Raw genomic sequence first — 23,862 nt, forward strand, 5'->3', positions numbered from 1 at the left:
AAATATTTAGGGACTAACATACAATGGCTTTAGTTGAGTGCTGCTGAACTAAACTGTTAGTAATGTTTATCCTTCAGCAAGATCAATCTTTTGAAAAAAAAGGAAAAAAAGAAAAAATGCTAATATGTATTAATAAGATATTTTAAATAGTGTTTTCAGGAATCTGCAATTAAAAATGTACATCAGCAAGTAAAGTTTTTTCAAGCTTGTTAGGTGCTGATTCTGTTTATCTATCATACTTTGTATTTGGTAAGAATCCATTGATCATATTTTCAGTTCCATTTGTAAAGCATTTCTTAACTACCCAAAGAAAAGAAAGTAAATATGGCTGTTGCTGTATTTATCAGTCTCAATTTAATCAAAATGAATGTGTTTCTTTAGTAATAGTTTTGTATTTTATCTCCCCTTAATTATCCATTAAAACTAAGTTCTTTCACACACATTGCAATCCATAAATTATTTATATTTTTTTAGAGCTATGGAGATGTGAGTTCTACAGATTTTTTTTCAGTTTTCCTAAAATCTTATTAACAAGTAAAACCATTTCATTTTATCTCTGTGAAATTTTATAGCATTGCATTAATATTAATGTGAGTTCTGACAAGTTAGGACTGCAGGATTAGGTGCTTTTTTTCTGTCCTCATCATCCCACTTAGTGTTCATCTTTCTGAATGTGCTTTGAGTAGATGGCATTTTGACACATAATTCCTATGGAAATGTAAGTTTTACTTTTACATAGCCATCAGTGAATGCTAATAAGAAAATGTATCTTTTTAAATTGTGAAAGCAACAGTCTGATTTTGTAGCTTAACTTGACACTGTAAGAAAGGAAATCTAATTTGCATTTTCTGTAGGGCACAAGTGCCATGTTATTGTTAGGAGCATTGTTCAGTCCAAAGCTTCACTTTAAATATAAGCAACAGAAGCACAGACCAAAAATAACTTCAGATTGAATGTATCTCAAACTGTAAAGTGTTCTGCTTTTGTTTCCTCCTTTTTGATTTGTTTCCCCCTTTTTGATTTGTTTCTTTTACAATAGCTTTTAAAATAGGAAGATTCCTGGAGTACTGTGCAGCCACTAAAAAGAATGAGTTAGAGCACTATGCAATGACATGGAAAAATAACCAAGATAAATTGTTAAGTGAAAAATAAGTTGCAGAACCCATTTCTGTTAAAAGTAACAATTGCATACGTATATATGTCAGTCATTGCATGGAAGTACTGCATGTCTGGATGAATGCATGTCAGAACTGGTAACGGTTATTGTGGGGGCTGTGATTATAAGAGTAATCTTACTTTATACATCATATAGTTATATAATATTTTAATTTTTATAGTAGATATGTACTGTTCTACAGCACAACTTCTGTTTTCCCAAAATGGTTTTTTAATTGTGGTAAAATGCACATAACATAAAATGTACCAGCCTAACCATTTTTAAAAGTACAGTTGAAAAGTATTAAAAACGTGCAATCAGTCTTCAGAACACTTTTCATCTTGCAACGCTAAAACTGTGTACCCTTCAACCCTTCTCCCAGCCCTGATAACCACCTTCTACTTTCTGTCTTATGAATTTGATTACTCTAGTTATCTCATGTACGTGGTGTCATATAGTATTTGTCTTTCTGTGACTGGCTTTTTTCACTTAGCATAATGTCCTCCAGGTCCGTTTTTTGTTTTTTTAAAATAAGAACAACACAAACTCTGTAGGTAACTGGGTAAAGAAATGAACAGTCACTTTGTAGTTGAGTAATGCATGTATAAATAAGTGTGCAAAATTATTTAAAATGCACATTAATAAAAACTTTTTGGTTATCACACTAACAGTTTTAAAAATTACTAGTATTCAGTGATGGTACTGAAACTTTAAAACACAATCTGACTCACTGCAACTAGGAATATAAATTGGCATAATCTTTCTGACAAGTAATTTGACAGCATATATCAGAAACTTACGTGCACTAAGTCTACTTCTTGGAAGCTAGCCTAAAAAGTACTCACACATAAGCAAAAATTTATGTTCAGAGATTTTCATTACAAAGTTATTTATTAGTTATTCTAGTTAGAAACAACATAAGTGTTTAAATTATTAAACATCTCAATCCATGATTCTAAATGGGGTGGATAGCAAAGGGCTGTATCTGAATTTCTAGGAGGGGCATATTTAGTCTGTAAAAGCATACTGTAAAATTGCCATTAATTTGATTTGTTTTCAATATCAACATCAGAGGAAAGTGCAGGATTTATATGTATATTGAAAGGAGAATGGACTTTAAAATACCAGGAATCACCAATTTATATGATGGAATATTACATATACTTTACATTTTCAGGAATTTTAATGACATAGTAAAAAGCTAATGTTAAAAAAGGGATGGAAACTCATGATTACAGAATTATCTCAATGATGAAAACATGCATTTTTAAAAAGACTTGAAGTTAATATGCCAAAATGTTAACAGTGTTTTCCTCTGGGTATTGGAATATTGAGTACCTAAAGTTTTCTGTACTTTATGAATTCTCTGAGATGAACATGTGTTACTTTTGTGTAATCAAAGGAAAATACAGTTTAAAAATATACAATTGAAAGGGTAGATTCCAAATATAATTAGAGATATATCATTCTTCTAAAGATAATTCCATTTAAATTCCAGGGCTTTAGGATCAGATACAGGAGGATCGACCAGAAATCCTGCTGCCCACTGTGGGCTTGTTGGTTTCAAACCAAGCTATGGCTTAGTTTCCCGTCATGGTCTCATTCCCCTGGTGAATTCAATGGATGTGCCAGGAATCTTAACCAGATGTGTGGATGATGCAGCAATTGTGTTGGGTATTTATATAATTCTATATCATTTGCAACAGTTTCTCTATAAAACAATATATCTGTCATTCATAAGTATTGCTCCTTACAGGTGCACTGGCTGGACCTGACCCCAGGGACTCTACCACAGTACATGACCCTATTAATAAACCATTCATGCTTCCCAGTTTGGCAGATGTGAGCAAACTATGTATAGGAATTCCAAAGGTAACTTTTTCCTTTCATTACTTTACAGAAATACTGTCAAGTCCAATAGAGAGCACAGACTTGGGAGGCAGATTGGGTGGGTTTGAATCTCTGCTCTGCCACTTTTATTAATCATGTGAGTTGAGTATGTGACTTAATCTCTTTTAGCTCAATTTCCCCATCTGTAAAATAGGAATAATAAAAATATTGACTTCAGAGAGATTTGTGAGGATCAATTAGACAGTCATGTTAAGTCTGTAAATTGTTTCTGTAATGGGCAAGATAGCAAATATTTTAGATTTTGTGGACCATGCAGTCTTTATCATAACTACTTAACTGCCATTATAGTGAGAAAGCAGCCACAGACAATATGTAAATGAAAAAGTGTGTCCCTGTTCCAATAAAACTTTATTTTCAAAAACCAGCTGGCTTGTCACATCTGGCCTATGGGCCATAGTTTGCCAATCCCTAATGTAAAGAAAGGACTTTAGCCCAAAGCCATAACTTGCATAGTAATGCCTCAAAAAATGTTAACATCTTTACTGTTATTATTATTACTACTGCATCTATTACAGTAGCAATTGAGTAATGAATACATGAATGTTATAATGTTAAATTACTAACCTTTTAAAAATATTAAGCCTTGCAATATATTAATACTTTAAATCTTTTAGGGAGATAAGTTACCCTGCAGAATAATGAAGTTTCACAACCTCAGCACTGTTAGTGTTTGGGGCTGGTAATTGTTTGTTGTGGGAGACTGTCCTGTGCATTGTAAGATGTTAAGTAGCATCCCTGGCCTCTACCCCTACATGCAAGTAGTACCCCACCACCAAAACCACAATCCCACAACCAAAAATTTGTGCAGGCATTGTCAAGTGTCTCCTGGTTAGGGAAAATGAGACAAAAGTAACCCCCAGGTAAGACCACTGCTATAGAGAAATACTACTTTATTTAAAATCTTCCATTAAGGTAATATATGTAAGGCCAGGTGCTTACACCTGTAATCCCAGCACCTTGGGAAGCCAAGGCAGGAGGATCGCTTGAGATCAGGAGTTTGGGACCAGCCTGGGCAACATAAAGAGACCCTATCTCTACAAAAAGTTTTAAAAAAATTGTGGGGTTTAGTGGCATGCACCTGTGGTCCTAGCTGTTTGGGAGGCTGAGGGGGGAGGATTGCTTGAGTCCAGGAGGTTGAGACTGCCGTGAGCCATGATTGCACCACTGCACTCCAGCCTGGGTGACAGAGCAAGACCCTATCTCAAAAAAAAAAAAAAAAAAAAAAAAAAAAAAAAAAAAACGGCAATATCTGTGCATTCTTTTTAAGAATTTATTTATAGAGAGCATAGGCTTTAAAACAGACCCAGTTTGAAATCCTAGACCCTCTACTTACCTGCTATTTAACATTAGGAAAATAACTTCTTATGTCAAGATTTTTCATTAACAAAATGAAGGATTATAATACCTACATCACAGGCTTGTTAAAAGCATGAGATGAGAGAACCTTTGAAAATCATCTAACAGGCTGGGCACGGTGGCTCACGCCTGTAATCCCAGCACTTTGGGAGGCTGAGGCAGGCAGATCACGAGGTCAGGAGATCGAGACCATCCTAACACAGTGAAACCCCGTCTCTACTAAAAAAAATAAAAAAAATTAGCCGGGCATGGCGCTGGGTGCCTGTAGTCCCAGCTACTCGGAAGGCTGAGGCAGGAGAATGGCATGAACCCAGGAGGCGGAGCCTGCAGTGAGCTGAGATTGCGCCACTGCACTCTAGCCTGGGCGACAGAGCGAGACTCCGTCTCAAAAAAAAAAAGAAAGAAATCTAACTGGGTACCTGATACATGAGCATTTAACATATATGCTGATATATGCTGATATGCTGTTAGGTTCCTGATACATAATGAGCATTTGACAAATATTTTCCCCAGCCAGATCTCCAATCTTTAATGTTGTTATATCCAGATCATAATATACTAGTACTGTGCTTTGTCATACCATAAACACTCTGAAATGGATTTAGTCTTTCTAGCTACCTACCAGCAATTTTATCATATTTTCTAATGTATTACCAAAGGTCCTGAAGTACAGATTTTTATAAAATCATCTATACAAATGAAGTACAAATTTTTATAAAATAATCTATACAGTTCCAATTTTGTATCTTGACTTTTTGCTATAAGGAATATCTTGTACCGGAATTATCAAGCGAAGTACAGTCTCTTTGGTCCAAAGCTGCTGACCTCTTTGAGTCTGAGGGGGCCAAAGTAATTGAAGTATCCCTTCCTCACACCAGTTATTCAATTGTCTGCTACCATGTATTGTGCACATCAGAAGTGGCATCGAATATGGCAAGATTTGATGGGCTACAATATGGTAAGATGGCTGGGTTATTTTATTTTTAAGGTAGTTGTTGCAAACATTTGAAAAGTTCACTTATTAGTGACAAAAAAGTTAATGCTTGAGATAATGATTCAGAAAAGTTCATCAGTGAATCATTTTACCTTTGTCATTTTAGACTTGTACTTACACTATTTGTCATAAATATCTGTGTATGTTTGGTTTGCTTCTCAGGACTGTGAATAACTTGAAGGGATAGTATCTTGTTGTCTTAGGCTCAATCCCGCTAATGTAGAGCTCATTAAATGTTTGAATGAATGAATGAGGGAGTGAACAAATGGAATTTCTTTCTTGGTTCTTTTCTTCTCTCTCCATGACCAGTCCGTCAGTCAAAAGGCAGATAGGGAAAAGAAACCATTAAGGGCAACTCCCTAAACTTTAGTATTGGTCACAAAAATGTGAATCTAAATAAGCCAGGCATGGTGGCGCATACCTGTAATCTAAGCTACTCAGGAGGCTGAGGCAGGAGAATCACTTGACAAGGGAGGCAAAACTTGCAGTGAGCCGAGATTACACCACTGCACTCCAGCCTAGGTGACAGAGTGAGACTCCATCTCAAAAAAAAAAAAAAAAAGTGAATCTAGGCCTGATTTTAGCCAAAACTTTACTGACTTTACTTCCTTTCAACTAATATTTACCCTTTTCTTGTTTTCAGGTCACAGATGTGACATTGACGTGTCCACCGAAGCCATGTATGCTGCAACCAGACGAGAAGGGTTTAATGATGTGGTGAGAGGAAGAATTCTCTCAGGAAACTATTTCTTATTAAAAGAGTAAGACAACTCGTTCAGGAATTTTCTTCTTCATTCTTGAAACCTCAAGTAACATGTCTCTTATCAGGTCTTATAAGTCAAGATATTTAGTAAAGAAACAAAATCTTTATGATTTGAATTAGAAAAGACCTGTTTATGGCACTTTTGGGTCCTGGTATTCAAAAACAAAAGAAATATTGGTACTTTAGCTAAATGATTGGTACAAATTACAGGCAGTCCTCCATATCTGTGGGTTTTGCAACCTTGGATTCAACCAAACACAAATAAAAAATATTCAAAAAATAAAAAATAACACCCAACAATAAAAAGTAATACAAATTAAAAAGCAATACAGTATAACAACTATTTACATCGCATTTACATTGTATTAGATGTTACAAGTAATCTAGGGATGATTTTAAACGTGCAGGAGGTGTGCATAGGTTTTATGCAAATACTACACCGTTTTATATGAGACTTGAATATCCTCAGATTTTGGTATCCACAGGGGTCTTGGTACCAAACCCCCAACGGACACCAAGGGATGAGTGTGAGTAGGAAGCCATTAAGGATTTTAATCTCATTAAATGTCCTTTAGGTATTACCACATTGGTTTATTGCTGTTAGAGCCTTAAGCAGGGAGTTGTATTGTCTCTTGAAAAATGCATTGAATCAACTTAGTTTTTCCTTGTATTATTATGTCTTTAAGAAAGAATTCAAAATGACTATGACTCCTCCTTCAGTTGTCTTCATTATGAGTTTATTCACGATCTTGTGAACAGGCCTTATCTTCTATACCACCAAGTGTGTCTAAGAGGACATGAGAAGTGTGAAAAAGCAAGATTGATTATCGTAATGAAGAGCTTCTTGGAGTTTTTCTCCATGCCCTCAAGGGCAGAAAGCATTTTATTCATCTGTGTATCCTCTCAGGGCCAATAGTTAGAATTACTTTTTATTTTTGAGACAGAGTCTCACTCCGTCACCCAGGCTGGAATGCAGTGAAGTGATCTCAGCTCACTGCAGCCTCGACCTCTTGGGCTTAAGTGATCCTCCCACCTTAGCCTTCCTACTAGCTGGAACTACAAGCATGCACCACCATGCCCAGCTAATTTTTGTATTTTCTGTAGAGACGGGATCCTGCCATGTTGCCCAGGCTGGTCTCCAACTCCTGGGTTCAAGCAATCCACCCACCTCAACCTCCGAAGTGCAGGTGTTACAGGCATGAGCCACCATGCCAGGCCACAGGATTACTTTTTCTAAGAATACTATTTGAGGCTGGGCTCAGTGGCTCATGCCTGTAATCCTAGCACTTTGGAAGGCCAAGGTGGGCAGATCACCTGAGGTTAGGAGTTCGAGACCAGCTGGCCAACATGATGAAAGCCTGTCTCTACTAAAAATACAAAAATTAGCTGGGCGTGGTGGTGGGCACCTGTAATCCCAGCTATTCGGGAGACTGAGGCAGGAGAATCACTTGAACCCAGGAGGCAGAGGTTGCAGTGAGCCAAGATCGTGCCATTGCACTCCAGCCTGGGCAACAGAGTGAAACTCCATCTCAAAAAAAAAAAAAAAGGAATACCATTTGATTGTGTTCAGATTAAAAGACTGTTACCATATTGACCAGATGCTTGTAATGACTTTGGAGTAGGAAAAGAAAATGAAATATTGCTAAGAAATTTTCTAAGTGAAAACATTTATTAAGCTAAAGATGTTACTTTTGCCAAATATTACTGATTAGAACCATATTGTTTATCTCAGGGCACAAGTTGATGAATTATATAGGTCATTGTAACAGCATAAAAAGAAATTGAAGGAGAGAAGTCAGAAAGCATTCCTCATGATCACCATTTGGGGGTTCTGATAAAAGGAAGTTAAAATTACTGCTGGTATCCCTAGCTCCTGAGTCAGTTCCAAGTTGGGTCAACTTGGGTGACAAAAGTGATTGGAAAAATGGGATTCAGAATACTTTTTTTATTTTAAAAAGTCAACTTATGTGCCAGGAAGAGTTTGTTTATTTATTTATTTTATTTATTTATTTATTTATTTTTGAGACAGAGTCTCGCTCTGTCACCCAGGCTGGAGTGCAATGGCACAATCTCGGCTCACTGCAACCCTGCGTCCTGGGTTCAAGCAATTCTTCTGCCTCAGCATCCCGAGTAGCTGGGAGTACAGGCACACGCCACCACACACAGCTAATTTTTGTATTTTTAGTAGAGATGGGGTTTCACCATATTGGCCAGGCTGGTCTCGAACTCCTGACCTCGTGGTCCACCCACCTCGGCCCCCCAAAGTGCTGGGATTACAGGCGTGAGCCACCACGCCCGGCCAGGAAGAGTTTATTTTTAATTGACATAAATATTTACTTATGTACCACATTTATATCTACCTTTTGCTATTTATCTTCTGTTTGTCCCATCTGTTCTTTTTTCTTTTAACCTTTTCTTCTGCTGTCTTTTTTTTCTTTAAATAGTAATTTTTCTCTTAAAAAGATCTAAAATGAGAAAAATAGTGTCATATTTACCTACATATTTAGTATTGCTGGTGCTTTTCTCTCTGCTCTAGAGATATAAATTTCCATCTGGTATAATTTTGTTTTTACTGGAACTTTCTGTAATATTTCTTGTAGTCCTGTTGGCAGTGAATTCTTTCAGCTTTGGTTTATATGTAGAACTCTTTAGTTTGCTTTTAATTTTGAAAGATATTTTCTCTGGGTTTAAAAATATAGGTTAAGCTGGGCACAGGGTGCACTCCTGTAGTTACAGCTACTCAGGAGGCTGAGGTGGGAGGATTTCTTGAGCCCAGGAGCGAGAGCCTGCCGTGAGTTATAATCGCACCACTGCACTTAAGCCTGAGCGACAGAGCGAGAGCCCATCTCTTTTAAAAAAAAAAGTATAGGTTGCTTCTTCTTTCTGTACTTTAAAGGTTTTGTCCATTGTCTTCTGGCTTACATAGTTTCTGAGAAGTCTGTTGTCATTCTTATGGTCATTCCTCTGTATATAATGTATCTTTTTTTCCTCTGATTTTAAGATTTTCTTTTTATCATTGGTTTTCAGGAATTTGACTGTGATGTGCCTTGGTGTGGTTCTCTGCATATTTCTTCTTCTGCATATTTCTTCTTCTGCATGGGGGTTTGTTAAGCAGCTTTGATCTGTTGGGTTATAGTTTTAATCAAATTTGGAAAATTTTGGCTATTACTTCCTCAAATATTTTTTCTGTCATGCATCTGTCTGGGACTCTTTTCACATGTGTATTAATCTGCCTGATGTTGTCCCACAGCTCACAGACACTACATTCTTTTTTTTTTCCCCCAGTCTTTTTTCCTTCTCTGCTTCCTTTTGGCTAGTTTCCATTACTGTTTTCAGAATCACTGGTCTTTTTTTCTGTTATGTCGATTCTTTCCAGCACATTTTTTATACATTGTATTTTTTTCTCTATAAGTTCCATGTAGGTCTTCTTATCCCTTCAATTTCTTCATTATTTTATGTTTTCTTCTACCTTCTTGAACATATAGAACATATTTAGGCTGGGTGCGGTGGCTCACACCTGTAATCCCAGCACTTTGGGAGGTCAAGGCGGGTGGATCACTTGAGGTCAGGAGTTCGAGACCAGCCTGGCCAACATGACAAGACCCTGTCTCTACTAAAAATACAAAAATTAGCTGGGTGAGATGGCGTATGCCTGTAATTCCAGCTACTCGGGAGGCCAAGGTACAAGAATCACTTGAACCTGGGAGGCAGAGGTTGCAGTAACCGGAGATTGTGCCACTGCACCCCAGCCTGGGTGATGGAGTGAGACTCTGTCTCCCAAAAAAAAAAAAAAAAAACATATTTATAATATTTATAGTAACTGTTTTAATGTTCTTATCTACTCATTCCATCATTTTTGCATCTGTGTGTATTAATGCTTTTTCCCTCTCTGGTTATGGGTCATATTTTTTGCTGCTTTTCATGTCTGTATATTGTGAATTTTACATTGTCATTTGCTAGCCTTTTGTTATATTCCTTTAAACAGTGTTGGGCTTTTTCCCAGGATGCAATAAAGGTGCTTGGAATTTGTTGGCTCTTTTCAAGGCTTCTTTTAAAGCTTTGTTAAGATAAATCCAAAGCAGCCTTTAGTCCAGGGCTAATTTTACTTTACTTTGAGGTGATGCTTTGATGCTGCATATATTCGAGTCTTTTCGCTTTGGCTGTTCGAAACACAACTTATTTCCAGACCTGTTTGAGCTCTAGGAATTGTTCGGTCCACTGCTCTTTGGGGATTGTTTCCCCAGCCTTGGGAATTTCTTCTCATGCACTCATAGATCAGTACTCAGCCAAAGACTCAAGGAATCTCCCTGCAGATCTATTGAGCTCTCTCTATGTGCCACTCCCTTCTATTCAGCACCCTGCTTTGCAAATTCTAGCTGCCTTTGCCTCCTTGAACTTCAGATCTCTGTCCCTTTAACTTACCCCCCACCCCACACACTGTTTAGCTTCCTCTCTGGAATGAGGCCTGAAAACTGCCCCTAGGCATTAAGCTGGGGAAATCAAAGGGCATATCTCATTTTCTTTTCTTTTCTTTTTTTTTTTTGGAGACAGGGCCTCACTTGGTCACCCAAGCCGGAGTGCATTGGCATGACCATGGCTCACTGGCAGCCTCGACCTCCCAGGCTCAAGCTCTTCTCAGCAACCCTCAACACTCCCCACCCCCCAGTGAAACTAAGACTACTGTAGTTTTTTTTGTAGAGACAGGATCTCCCTGTGTTGCCCAGGCTGGTCTCGAGCTCCTGGGCTCAAGGAATCCTCCCCCCAGCCACCCCACAGGCATGAGGGACCACACCTGGCCTGGCTTACTTCATTTGTTTCTCTTCTCTCACAACTTTTTCTCCTGAATGTCTGTTGTCTAATGCCTGAAAATGGTCATTTCATATATTTTGTCCAGTTTTCTAGTTGTTTAAGAAGGTAGCGTGTCTGAGTTCTTTTTTTTTTTTTTTTTTAATCCCCTATTCTAAGAAGCAGTCTTAGTTCATTTTTGCTGCTATAACAGAATGCCTGAGACTGGGTGATTTATAATGAACGGAGATTTACTGGCTCACAGTTCTGGAGGCTGTGAAGTCCAACATTGAGAAGCCAGCATCTGGTGAGGGCCTTCTTGCTATGTCCACACATGGCAGAAAGCAAGGGTGGGGAGAAAAAGAGGGAGAGAAAGGGAAAGGACATGGGGGGCTGGACTTTCCCTCTTAGAATGGCACCAATCCCACTCAAGAGTGGAGTTGTTATGGCCCAATCACCTCTTAAAGGCCCCATCTCTTAATACTGTTACAGTGGCAGTTAAATTTCAGCATGAGTTTTGGAGGGGACAAACATTCAAACCATAGCACAGGGTAAATCCCATCTCCATTACTCCATCTTGGATGGAAGCAGTTCTTCTTCTGAGCCGTATTTAAAGTAGGAAGAAATTTAATAGAAAACAAGTATTTGTTCTTTTTTTTTTGAGATATGGAGTCTTGCTCTGTCGCCAGGCTAGAGTGCAGTGGCGCGATCTTGGCTCACTGCATCTTCCACCTCCTGGGTTCAAGCGATTCTCCTCCTGCCTCAGCCTCCCCAGTAGCTGGGACTACAGGTGCCCACCACCATGCCTGGCTAAATTTTTTTGTATTTTTAGTAGAGTCAGGATTTCACCACGTTGGCCAGGCTGGTCTCGAACTCCTGACCTTGTGATCCGACACTTCGGCCTCCCAAAGTGCTGAGATTACAGCATGAGCCACCAGGCCCAGCCAGTATTTGTTCTTTATAAAATTCAGGTTTTGGAATGTGGTGTTTAAACCACTTAGTTGTTGTCAGTGTGTAAATTATATGTGATGCCTGCATTGGTCTCTCTGTAGACCTTGTGGTCAAATAAGAGTAAGGACCTATGATATTTCTGTACCACTCTTAGAGTAAAACATATTTCACGTTTTTATCGTATTTTATTTGGCCCTCAGTAAAACTGGAGCAGGTATATCCATTTTTACTGTTGTGGAAAAGAACAGTTAGTTCTTTTTTTTTTTTTTTTTTTTTTGAGACAGAGTTTTGCTCTTGTTTCCAGCTCTCCAGGCTGGAGGGCAATGGAGTGATCCCAGCTCACTACAACCTCCGCCTCCCAGGTTCAAGCAATTCTCCTGCCTCAGCCTCCTGAGTAGCTGGGATTACAGGCATGAGCCACCACGCCTGGCTAATTTGGTATTTTTAGTAGAGATGGGGTTTCTCCATATTGGTCAGGCTGGTCTTGAACTCCCAGCCGCAGGTGATCCACCCACCTCGGCCTCGCAAAGTGCTGGGATTACAGGCGTGAGCCACTGCGCCCGGCCTAGAACAGTTAGTTCTTGCTAGCCTCTCCTAACAGCTTCAGAAGAATCTAAAGGATTTTTTTTTTCCTTTTCTTTGTATCATTGACTTATGGTTACTCCTATGTCTGGCTTTTTCTTTAGTCTTTTTAGTAAAATAAGCATCCTTAAATTTCACGTTTCTACTCCTGGGCTGTACCTGTCCGTAAGATACAAAATTCAAATACTGCATAGGCTACCGCTGTCTATCTTAGTAAGCTTTAGAAAGTCATTTATTGCTATGTACTTTACTTTCCTCACCAATGAATATTCTGGTTTAATGATAGCCCTGGAGTTATTAATATTTTGAGATTATACATGTAGAATTGCATCTACTAGTGAATTCTGAATTCTGATTGATTAATTTATATATACAAACTTTTAGAGTGGCAACACAGTGGAAGAGAATTCATTTTTATATGTTAAGAATCTTAGTGGTGCCTCCTCATAAAAGCCAAGAATCCAGTGGTTCTTTTTTTTTTTTTTTTTTTCCTAAACAATGCCTAAACTCTTTATTTAACCAACCAGTATTTCTGGTTTTCTTCCTGATGCAGGATTTTAAAACCTTAGAAGTCTATAAATACTGCATTCAGACTTTCCACATCAAGAGAAAGGGGCCCAGGGCAGAAGATGTCAGGCCCCAGGCTGTTTTGGGGTGGGAAAAGTGGCAAAGATTTCTCAACAGTCTGTGTCAGTTTTCTAACTTAATTGAAATGCCTTTAAGCTCTGCTTCATCCCCAAACTTTCCCCTATGGCGTCTATGATAGAAAAACACTCCTCTCTCATATACGCCCCACCACTGGGGAGCCGGGGGGAAGGGAATGGGCATTACACAGGCAAGCCAAACTTTTTTTTCAGCCAGAAAATGGAAATCCAATGGTTCTTTATCAAGCCTAATGTAAGATAATTGATTAAAAGAAAAATACAAAAAATCCTTAAAAATGTCACCCACTTTTTTCCCACAGAAACTATGAAAATTATTTCGTCAAAGCACAGAAAGTGAGACGCCTCATTGCTAATGACTTTGTAAATGTTTTTAACTCTGGAGTAGATGTCTTGCTAACTCCCACCACCTTGAGTGAGGCAGTACCATACTTGGAGTTCATCAAAGAGGACAACAGAACCCGAAGTGCCCAGGATGATATTTTTACACAAGCTGTAAATATGGCAGGTAAGGATTCCTCAGGAACATTCTGGTTTTCTTCAAATTCTTAGGCAGGTACCCTGGTCTTCAACTTAAGATTCTAGCTAGATGGTTTCCTAAAAGCAAAAGTCTATCCTTTTGGAATGCTTAGGAGTGTGTGTGTGTACATGTGTTAATCTGTTCTCACACTGCTATAAAGAAATACCTGAGACTGGATAATTTAATTTAAAAAAGAGGTTTAATTGGCTCACAGTTCTGCAGGCTGTACAGGAAGCTGAGCAGCTTCCACTTCTGCGAATGCCTCAGGAAACTTAAATTCACAGTGGAAGGTGATGGAGAAGTAGCCATGTCTTACATGGCCCAGCCCGAGCAAGAGAGAAAGGGGGAAGGTGCTACACCCTTTTAAAACAACCAGGTCTTGTGATAACTCACTCACTATCACGAGAACAGCACCAAGGGGAATGGTGTTAAGCTGTTTATGAGAAACTGTCCCCATGATCCAGTCGCCTTCCACTAGGCCCCACCTTCAACATTGGGGATTATAATTCAACATGAGATTTGTGTGGGGAGACAGATCCAAACCATATCAGTACACTTGCATGCACTCTCACCACACACACACAAACACAATACACTTAGTAGTTTTTTTTAACTTTTATTTTGAAAAATTTAAAACCCACAGAAAAGCTGAAAAAGTGGTATAATGAATGCTGATATGCCCTTCACCTGGATGTAATTTTGTTAACATTATGCCTTATTTGCTTTGCCCTTCTCTTCCTCTTTCTACACACCCACACTCATACACACAAACAACTTTGTTTTTACCTGAATCATTTGAAAGTTTCAGATGTCATGACACTTCACCCCTAAATTCTTTTGTACAAATCTTATAAGGATAAATTCTCCTACAGAACCACAATTCCATTGTCATACCTAAGAAAATTAACATGATTGAATAATAATTCAAATATGGTTTATATTCAAATTTTCTCAGTTCTACCAAAAGCGTCTTTTATAAGTTGTCTTTCCTCCTGATATATTACACTGGTTTATGGTATCTTTTTAAAATCCAGAACAATCACCCACCTCTCTTTTTACTTTAAAACCACATCAGGCTATGCTATAATTTTTGTTTCAATCATCAAACATAATGCAGAAAACTTAAGAGGAAAAGGAAAGTCTATTACATTTACCTATACTTTTGCTTACTGTGTTCATTCTTCCTTCCTGAAGTATCAAGATTCTTTATTTTGTCACTTCTGTTTAGAGAAATTTCTTTAGCCTTTCTTTTAGGGTAGAACTGCTGATGAAAAATTATCATAGCTTTCCTTTTGAGAATGTGTTGATTTCCCTTTGATTTTTAAAGGTTATTTTTGCTGGATGTAGAACTCTGGTTCAGCAGTTCTTATCTTTAGCACTTAAAAAATGTTAAGAGCCCAGTCCACTTGTGCTGTAGGATGTCCCATCCATAATCAGGATTTGTCAGATTGCTTCCTCGTGATGGGGTTGAGTTAAACATTTTTGGTAGAAATACTACATAATCTTCATGTCAGGAAACAGTTAATATCAGTTTGTCTCACTTTTGGAAACCAAGTTGATCACTTCGCTAAGGAAGTAACTGCTAGATGTTTCCTTATAAAAAGGTACATTTTTCCTTTTACCATTTTTTAAGCAATTTCTGGGGTAATATTTTGAGACCATGTGAATATCCTATTGTCCAATAATCTTGAACCCAGTTTTAGCATTCATTGATCATCCTTGAAATATTAGCTAATTACAAAATTCTGGCTTTACTAAATCTGTCATTCCTTCTACATTTATTAGCTGGCAGTATTCTCTAAAGAAGAGCCTTCCTTTTTTTCTTTAATTCAATGTATTATAAGCAATTACTGTCAGTATTGTTTTTGATGCTCAAATTGCCTTAAATTTGGCCAATAAGAGCCCCTTCAAGTTATATGTATCCTTTAAAACTGTCCGCATTAATTTTTGAAAACTTGTTTTATGGTATAACAAGATGGTCTGGGATTTTGTACTTTCTCTGCCCAAACCTGGAATTAAAACTACCCTGAGCTAATTTCTCATCTAATGGATTGCCAAAAATTCAAAAACTGAACAACACACTCTGTTTGCAAGGCTATAGATGGAAGCTCAACATGGTACAACTTCTTTGCAGGGGAATTTTGCAATATCTAATTACATATGCATTTGTACTTTGATGAAGCAATCTCCTCCTCATCTAAGAAAATTTCAAGAATACCAAAAAAATACATACACAAGGTAATTCTCTGGGGCATTGTATAAAATAGCTAAATATTGAAAACAATCTAAATACCCAACCATAGAAGACTGGTTTACTCAATTATGGTAAAACCGAGTAATGGATTACTATACAGCAATAAGAAATGAATGAAGAAGGTTTCTGTGAACTGATACAGAATGATTTCTAAGATATATTGTTAAGTAAACAAAACATAGTACAAAAGCATTATATAGCGTAATATTTTTGGTTGTTTTTTAAACCTTATCCTGTATTGTACTTATTAGTACTGGAAAGTGGAAGAGGTCTCTGCTAATTAGGATGGAGAATTAATCACCTACTGGGTTTCCTTCTTTTCCCAGGATTGCCAGCAGTGAGTATTCCTGTTGCACTCTCAAACCAAGGGTTGCCAATAGGACTGCAGTTTATTGGACGTGCGTTTTGTGACCAGCAGCTTCTTACAGTAGCCAAATGGTTTGAAAAACAAGTAGAGTTTCCTGTTATTCAACTTCAAGAACTCATGGATGATTGTTCAGCAGTCCTTGAAAATGAAAAGTTAGCTTCTGTCTCTCTAAAGCAGTAAACATATCTTACAAATTAAAATGACTTTTAGGCCAGGTGCGGTGGCTCATGCCTGTAATCCCAGCACTTTGGGAGGCCGAGGCGAGCGGATCACGAGGTCAGAAGATCGAGAACAGCCTGGTCAATATGGTGAAACCCCGTCTCTACTAAAAATACAAAAATTAGCCAGGCTTAGTGGCGGGCGTCTGTAGTCCCAGCTACTCAGGAGGCTGAGGCAGGAGAATCACTTGAACCCCAGAGGTGGAGGTTGCAGTGAGCCGAGATCATGCCACTGCACTCCAGCCTGGGTGACAAAGCAAGACTCTGTCTCAAAATAAATAAATTAATTAAAATAAAATAAAATGACGTTCAGAGATTCTATACTCTAGAGAGTCAAATGGTCTTGCTCAATTCTTGTAATTAGGTTTCTTGTTAATACAGTCATTCCATGGAATTACTTTTTAAAATTCCTGTGACAATTAATAATAAATAATGTGTCAGCATTTAGTAAGCATCCACTAAGTGTACAATACTTCTACTATAACACAAGATACCTGTTCCTCAAAAACAATGCATTCTGCCATAATGTTCATTAAAGATTTTACAGTAAAAATAAGATTAGGGATAAACTTCTCAAAAATTGTACATCTGTGTAACTAAAGCACTAACAAAAACATGAATAGTCCTTCTAGAGGTAACCTGGATAGCCTAGGCAGGCAACTTATCATGTGGTGAAGACCACCTCAGGGGTTGTTAAAAATGCACAGAAACAATTGAGTGGGATTATTGGCTTCTGAGTGCTGAGCAGAGCAGGTGGAAGAGGAACTCTGAGCACAGGAGGAAATGCAACCAGTCAGGGCCCGGAATCATGCAAATCTCAGGGGTATTTCTCTCTGGGGAGGAGCCCCAGGTGCAGGCACTCCTTTTATTTCCCTAAGAAAGAGCTGAAATGACTGAGAACGTTCCTTTCCTCCTTCGAGTTATAATTTTACCTCTGCTGTTCCAGAGTCCATGCCTAGAAGCCAGAACAACTCCATGTTACACTGAGTTCATGCTCCTATTTACTGATCACAAATGAGTTCATTGATGTCATAGAAACATTTATTGTAACCTAATAGATCATCACAGATTGGAAACTTGGTAGATAGCAGAGCATGGTATTAGTGAAAAAGCTTCAAAATACACAAGTAACATACACTCTGAAAAACGTGCAGATAATTTGCTGATGATGCCAAAGGGGATGCGCATGGCAAGACCTTGCCTTACCTCAGATTCTCTATATCTCATGGTTTCCTTTTCCTCTTGACTGTCTTTACAAGTGTTTTTTATTTGGGCCCCTTAAGCCCAGAGATATTAATGGAGATCTGTATTCAATATTTGACAAAATCTAATAGAAACCATCCATTTACTCATGATAAGGCTTCATCATTGGATTTCTGTGTCTTCACTAGAACACCACTGTCATCTCATATTGATCAGGTATTTTGATCCAGCACTTACATATTGTTGATAAACGAAAGCTGAATTGTTACTTAATAAATTCACTTTGTTTAGTAAGAAAAAATTGTTTTCTAAATATGACATTCATGAAGAGAAAATAATGAGTCAGAATCATCTGCATAACCACTGGAATGTTTCATCGTCACCTGTTAGTTTTCATAAACAGTTTTCTGTCCTCTCTGAGATCCTCCTGCTCCCAAATACTCAACCTGATTAACTTCACATGAAAGTTTTATGTGCCAGGCTCAATCATATTCTTATAAATTTTGACTCTGAATCCCTGAAAGAGGAAGAAATCCATAAGAGAGAAAATTACATTACTTTATAGCAAGAGGAAACCGTTATACGTTTTTTAATTACTCAGACACCACAACATCCTAGATGGAGGAAACCATTTTAGTTGAAGGAGCAAATATGATGTCAAAAGCAAGTAAATAAACAAACCGTTGCCCCAATCTGTTTTTATGTAGTGAATTTAAAAAAAAAGAGAGAGCGAGAGATGGGCTCTCCCTATGTTGCCCAGGCTAGTCTCAAACTCCTGGGCTCAAGCGATCTGCCTCCCTCAGCCTCCCAAAGTGCTGAGACTACAGACATGAGCCACCACACCTGGCCAAAATAATAATATTCAATATTATATATTCAATATTATTTCAAATAATATTAAATCTCTTGTTCCTGTATCTCTACATGAGCTGCACCAATAATTTGAATCTGGAAATTAAAAAGTGAAACATTTACCATTCTCATATACTGATACCCAACTAGCATGAAATGATACCTAATTTGTTTTTCTTTCCTTTTCATTTTTACTCAATCTAGTAGGTCTCATTTTGCCAAGTCACTGTCTGGGAATTTAAGTGACAAATACTTTCTTTGTCTCAGCTAATTAAACTCCAAAATTATTAGCAACAGAACTTCCAGAACAGAGTGTTTTTGAAAGGTGAAGATGTCTACACGTGTAAGATGAGTTCCTTGATAAGACCTGAAAGACCCAAACCAAAGCAAAAGTTTGAACACATGTCAGAGTGAAAAAATGATGCGATCGTAAAACATGGTGCCCTGACACCACAGAGAGCCAAAGGAGCAAGTGGGAAAACCACTGTTCCATGCTGGCCCACACTTAGCGTTACCAAGAAAAGCACCTGAAACCCAGGAGGCAGAATGTTCCCTTTGAGTGGCTGACACCAGGTCCTCTGTGATGACATCAGACTGGGCTGTTTAAAATTAAAGATGGCATGGTATAGAAGAGGAGCTTGCAAAATGACAAAAAAGTGCTTATTCCTATTAGGAAATACCTGCACCTCCTAATGTAAATAAGTAACTTTAGGATTTTAAACAGAATCTGAAGGATAGTGAAAAGAGAAATAAGTAGGTACTAATAAGTAGACCTCGGGATTCAGCAAGCCGTGTGCCATATCTTATTCGATTCAAAGCAGGGGAGTAGGCTAGGCGCGGTATCTCACGCCTGTAATCCCAGCACTTAGGGAGGCCAAGGCGGGCGGATCACGAGGTCAGGAGATCGAGACCATCCTGGCTAACACGGTGAAACCCCATCTCTACTGAAAATACAAAAAATTAGCCAGGCACAGTGGCAGGCTCCTGTAGTCTCAGCTACTCGGGAAGCTGAGGCAGGAGAATGGCATGAACCCGGGAGGTGGAACTTGCAGTGAGCCGAGATTGCGCCACTGCACTCCAGCCTGGGCGACAGAGCGAGACTCCATCTCAAAAAATTAAAAAATAAGTAATAAGTAAAAAGCAGGGGAGTAAAATAATGGAACTTTAAAAATATCTCTTATTATAAAGTTTCATTCATTAACTACTTTTAATCCCCCTCCCTTTCTTTTTTTCTTTTATTTTTATTATTATTATTTTTTGAGACAGGGTCTTGCCCTCACCCAGGCTGGAGTACAGTGGCACAGTCCTGCTCACTGCAGCCTTGACCTCCCGGGTCCAGGCAATCCTCCCACCTCAGTCTCCCAAGTGTGGCACCACCAGGCCCAGCTAATTTTTTAAATTTTTTGTAGAGTCAGGGTCCTGCCATGTTGCCCAGGCTGGTCCTGAACTCCTGGGCGCAAGCCATCTGCCCACCTTGGCCTCTCGAAGTGCTGGGATGACAGGAGTGAGCCACTGTGCCCAGTCCCCCTCCCTTCCTTCAAACATCTGGTTATCTGTACCAAGGCACAAGCCTAGGAAAAGACATATCCGTTGTGTTTAGAAGGACCCAGAGGAAGTTTAAAATAGAAGGCTTTCCTCAGTTATTTCATAACTTAAGCAGTGTGTACACTAGAACATAAACCTGAAAATTTAATAAAGGCAAATAACACGAAAAAAAAACCAAAGGCAACATTAAGTAAAAGTAATTATTACAGGATTTTGGAGGAGCTTTTTTATTTATTTTTCTTTGTACCTCAATAGAATATAAACCCAAAAATATTTTAGGCAGTTTATTAAAAATATATTATTACAATTGTATAAAAGTAAATAGTTGAGGAAATCCATGAAGTGATAATAAAAGTGAGGAAGAAGAATAAAACTAGGAATAGATTAAAAACAAAAAATACTTGTCAGGGTGTCTATATAGATGCATAATGTTGGATAGTATATGATATGGTGGGAAATTAGCTTTCCTAGTGGGGTAAGGCCACCAGATTTAAAAATCAAACAAACCTGAATTGAATCTTGTTGCTGCCATTTCCGAGCTGTGTAACTTGTCTTGAGTTTCAGTATCCTGACCTGTAAAATAGGGATAATATCCACTCCTTGGGGTGGTCGGAGGGATTAAATTTAAGTGACACACTAAAAGCACATAGCATGATACCTGACAGAATAAGCACGCAATATTTTGTAGCTATAAATAAATGCATGCAATCATGAATTTCAGTCATTTTCTTATAGAGGCCTCACAGTAAACTCTTACAGAGGCCACAATTTGGCATGTGGCCAAATTATAATTTACTGAAAGCTTATACTAGAGACCAGCTATGTATTTCCCTGATAATCTGGCTACCCCTGAGAATAAAGTTTAAAATATCTGGAAGAACTGATAGACTACTTTTTTTTTTTTTTTTTTTTTTGATACGGAGTCTTACTCTGTTGCCAGGCTGGAGTGCAGTGGCAGCAGTCTCGGCTCACTGCAACCTCCGCCTCCCGGGTTCAAGCGATTCCCCTGCCTCGGCCTCCGAGTAGCTGGGACTACAGGCACGTGCCACCTTGCCGAGGTAATTTTTGTATTTTTGGTAGAGACGGGGTTTCACCATGTTGGCCAGGATGGTCTCAATCTCCTGACCTCGTGATCCGCCCACCTTGGCCTCCCAAAGTGCTGAGATTACAGCCATGCGCCACTGGCACCCGGCCACTAGACTACATATTTAAATAGCAGTTTCCAGAGGCTTGGTGAGGTGGCTCATGCCCATAATCCCAGCACTTTGGAAGGCCGAAGTGGGTGGATCACTTGAGTCCAGGAGTTTGAGACCAGCCTGGGCAACATGGTGAAACCCCGTCTTTACTAAAAATACAGAAAATGAGCTGGGCGTGGTGGTGCACGTGTGTAATCAAGATCGCTTGAGCCTGGGAGGTGGGGGTTACAATGAGCCGTGATTGCGCCACTGCACCTCAGCCTGAGCAAAAAAGTGAGACCTTGTTTCAAAAAAATTAAAATAAGCAATTTCCATGAGTTTTTGATAAAGAATTGGCCATTCCAGTGATAGAAAACCTGAAAGTCCTCGTGATGTGTGACCCAAACGAAGAACAGGGCTGACAGGCGTTTTAAAGAATGAAGGTTCCGGGCCGGGTGCGGTGGCTCACGCCTGTAATCCCAGCATGTTGGGAGGCCAAGGCGGGCGGATCACGAGGTCAGGAGATCGAGACCATCCTGTCTAACACGGTGAAACCCCATCTCTACTAAAAATAGAAAAAATTAGCCTGGCGTGGTGGCGGGCTCCTGTAGTCCCAGCTACTGGGGAGACTGAGGCAGGAGAATGGCATGAACCCGGGAGACGGAGCTTGCAGTGAGCCGAGATTGTGCCACTGCACTCCAGCCTGGGCGACAGAGCGAGACTCCATCTCAAAACAAACAAACAAACAAAAGAATGAAGGTTCCCCCAAAATGGCCAACCCATATTCCCATGGGGAAAGTGTTTTTGACAGAACCAAATTCTTCCTCATAAAAAGCAGTTCCATTCTAACATATAGACATAATTGAGGCTCCAAAATAACTGTATCTTCAGTGCAATTCCTTTAACATGGGAAAATTTTAAGGTAAATGTTACCAGCAGCCAATTAGTACATTCCTCAGGGAAAATAAGTTAATGAAGGACCCATGAGTCATCTAATTGTAAGCAATTTCACTCCTTGGTGAATCTCCATAATAAGTTAGTTGCAAAATGGGCCTGCAGGTCAATGAATAATATGATAAAATTGGTGGCAGATATCTGCCAAAATGATAAACGGCAATTTTACTATAGTTCACTTAGCAGGGCCAATTGTCTATAGAGGCCGGTCGTAGTTTAGAATACTTATCTTTCTGTTGTCTATGATAGGGGCATATACATCTAAATTATCCAAAACTGCTTTCAAATAATTAACATACAAACTAAAAGGAAGTGAGGCTGGAATTCAGAGTTCGAAGACTTAGAATAACCAAGGATATTCTAATTCTAATACGGTGCTCTATCAGAACAGTTCTATAGACAAGCATGTAAGAAAAAAATCTATTCTTTTTCAAATTATGTGCAAATTATCTCCTTAGCGATAGCACTTCATTTCTCTGTGGAAATGGCCACTTGGATACCAGGTAATTGGTGCAGAATTAAGGTGGTGCTGATGGTAAAAGAAGTGAAGCACTATAAAGTGAAAATTAGAAGAATGTAGACCTTAATTGGATTAGAGGATAGGGGAGAATGGAGGGAAAGAAAAATTATTTTTATCCTATGAAATGTTCACAGCTGGAAGAATGGTATTACCATTCATATTAAATAAAAAGGGAAAGCAACAATAATTTGTAGGAGCTGGAGAATTCTACAGCCAAATGAGAGGCCTAACAGGCAGGGGAAAAAGAGGCAACTAAGTAAGATGGAGTTTTGGGAGTCAGAGCATAAATAATGAAGTCTTTATATTTGGTTCCTTTTTTCCCATGTTTTATTATTTTATTATTCTGCACCAATTACCTGGTATCCTACTGGCCATTTCCATGGAGAAATGAAGCACTACTGCTAAGAAGATAATTTGCACATAATTTAAAAAGAAATAGATTTTTCTTACATGCTTGTCTATAGAATTGTTTTGATAGACTACTGTATTAGAATTAGAATATCCTGTGTTATTCTAAGTCTTCAAACTTAATTCCAGCCTCACTTCCTTTTAGTTTGTATGTTAATGACTTGAAACCAGTTTTGGATAATTTAGATGCATATACCCCTATCATGCATATATACAGCAGTGAACACCCACATACCCACCACCTATTTTAACAGGTTTTATTTTTCTAATTACAAAGGTAATGCATGTTCTCTGTAAGAAAGGAGAAAAAGAAAAGCACTATAAGAGAAAAAAAATCACTTGTCACCTCACCATCCAGTAAGTATATTGTTAAAAACTTTAGACAAAATAAATATGTTGGAGTTCATCTAAGCAAAAAATGATTCATGAATCAAGAGCATTTGGAGCCAGAAGAGGTTCTGAGAACTCTTAGTAGCAGCATGAGCAGTGAGCTTTTATAGGCTGAATACAGAAGCAAAGTAGAGAAATCATCTGATTGGCTACAGCTAGATGTTTTCCTTATTGGGGAGTCATATGATGAGCCATTTGCCTTATTTGGGTATGGTCTGATGAGAGGTCCCTAACCATATAACCAGTTGGTTGGTTGGCTGTTTGTGATTGGCTGAGGCTTTTTTTTTTTTTTTGAG

General features: G+C 38.6%; 1 protein-coding gene across 1 annotated transcript in view; it reads left to right on the forward strand.

The window, feature by feature from the left end:
* Positions 1–16,822, forward strand: part of QRSL1 (glutaminyl-tRNA amidotransferase subunit QRSL1) — a 36,791-nt gene extending 19,969 nt beyond the window's left edge. Inside the window, exons 6-11 of the mRNA XM_024248741.3 lie at positions 2,655–2,830; positions 2,913–3,028; positions 5,189–5,381; positions 6,061–6,178; positions 13,463–13,668; positions 16,261–16,822. Of these exons, the coding sequence (XP_024104509.3) occupies positions 2,655–2,830; positions 2,913–3,028; positions 5,189–5,381; positions 6,061–6,178; positions 13,463–13,668; positions 16,261–16,481 (1,030 nt within the window). The 3' untranslated portion in view covers positions 16,482–16,822. The remainder of the gene's footprint in view (positions 1–2,654; positions 2,831–2,912; positions 3,029–5,188; positions 5,382–6,060; positions 6,179–13,462; positions 13,669–16,260) is intronic.
* Positions 16,823–23,862: the final 7,040 nt, after the last annotated feature.

This window comes from Pongo abelii, chromosome 5 (genome assembly GCF_028885655.2).
Source record: "Pongo abelii isolate AG06213 chromosome 5, NHGRI_mPonAbe1-v2.0_pri, whole genome shotgun sequence".
Lineage (NCBI taxonomy): Eukaryota > Metazoa > Chordata > Mammalia > Primates > Hominidae > Pongo > Pongo abelii.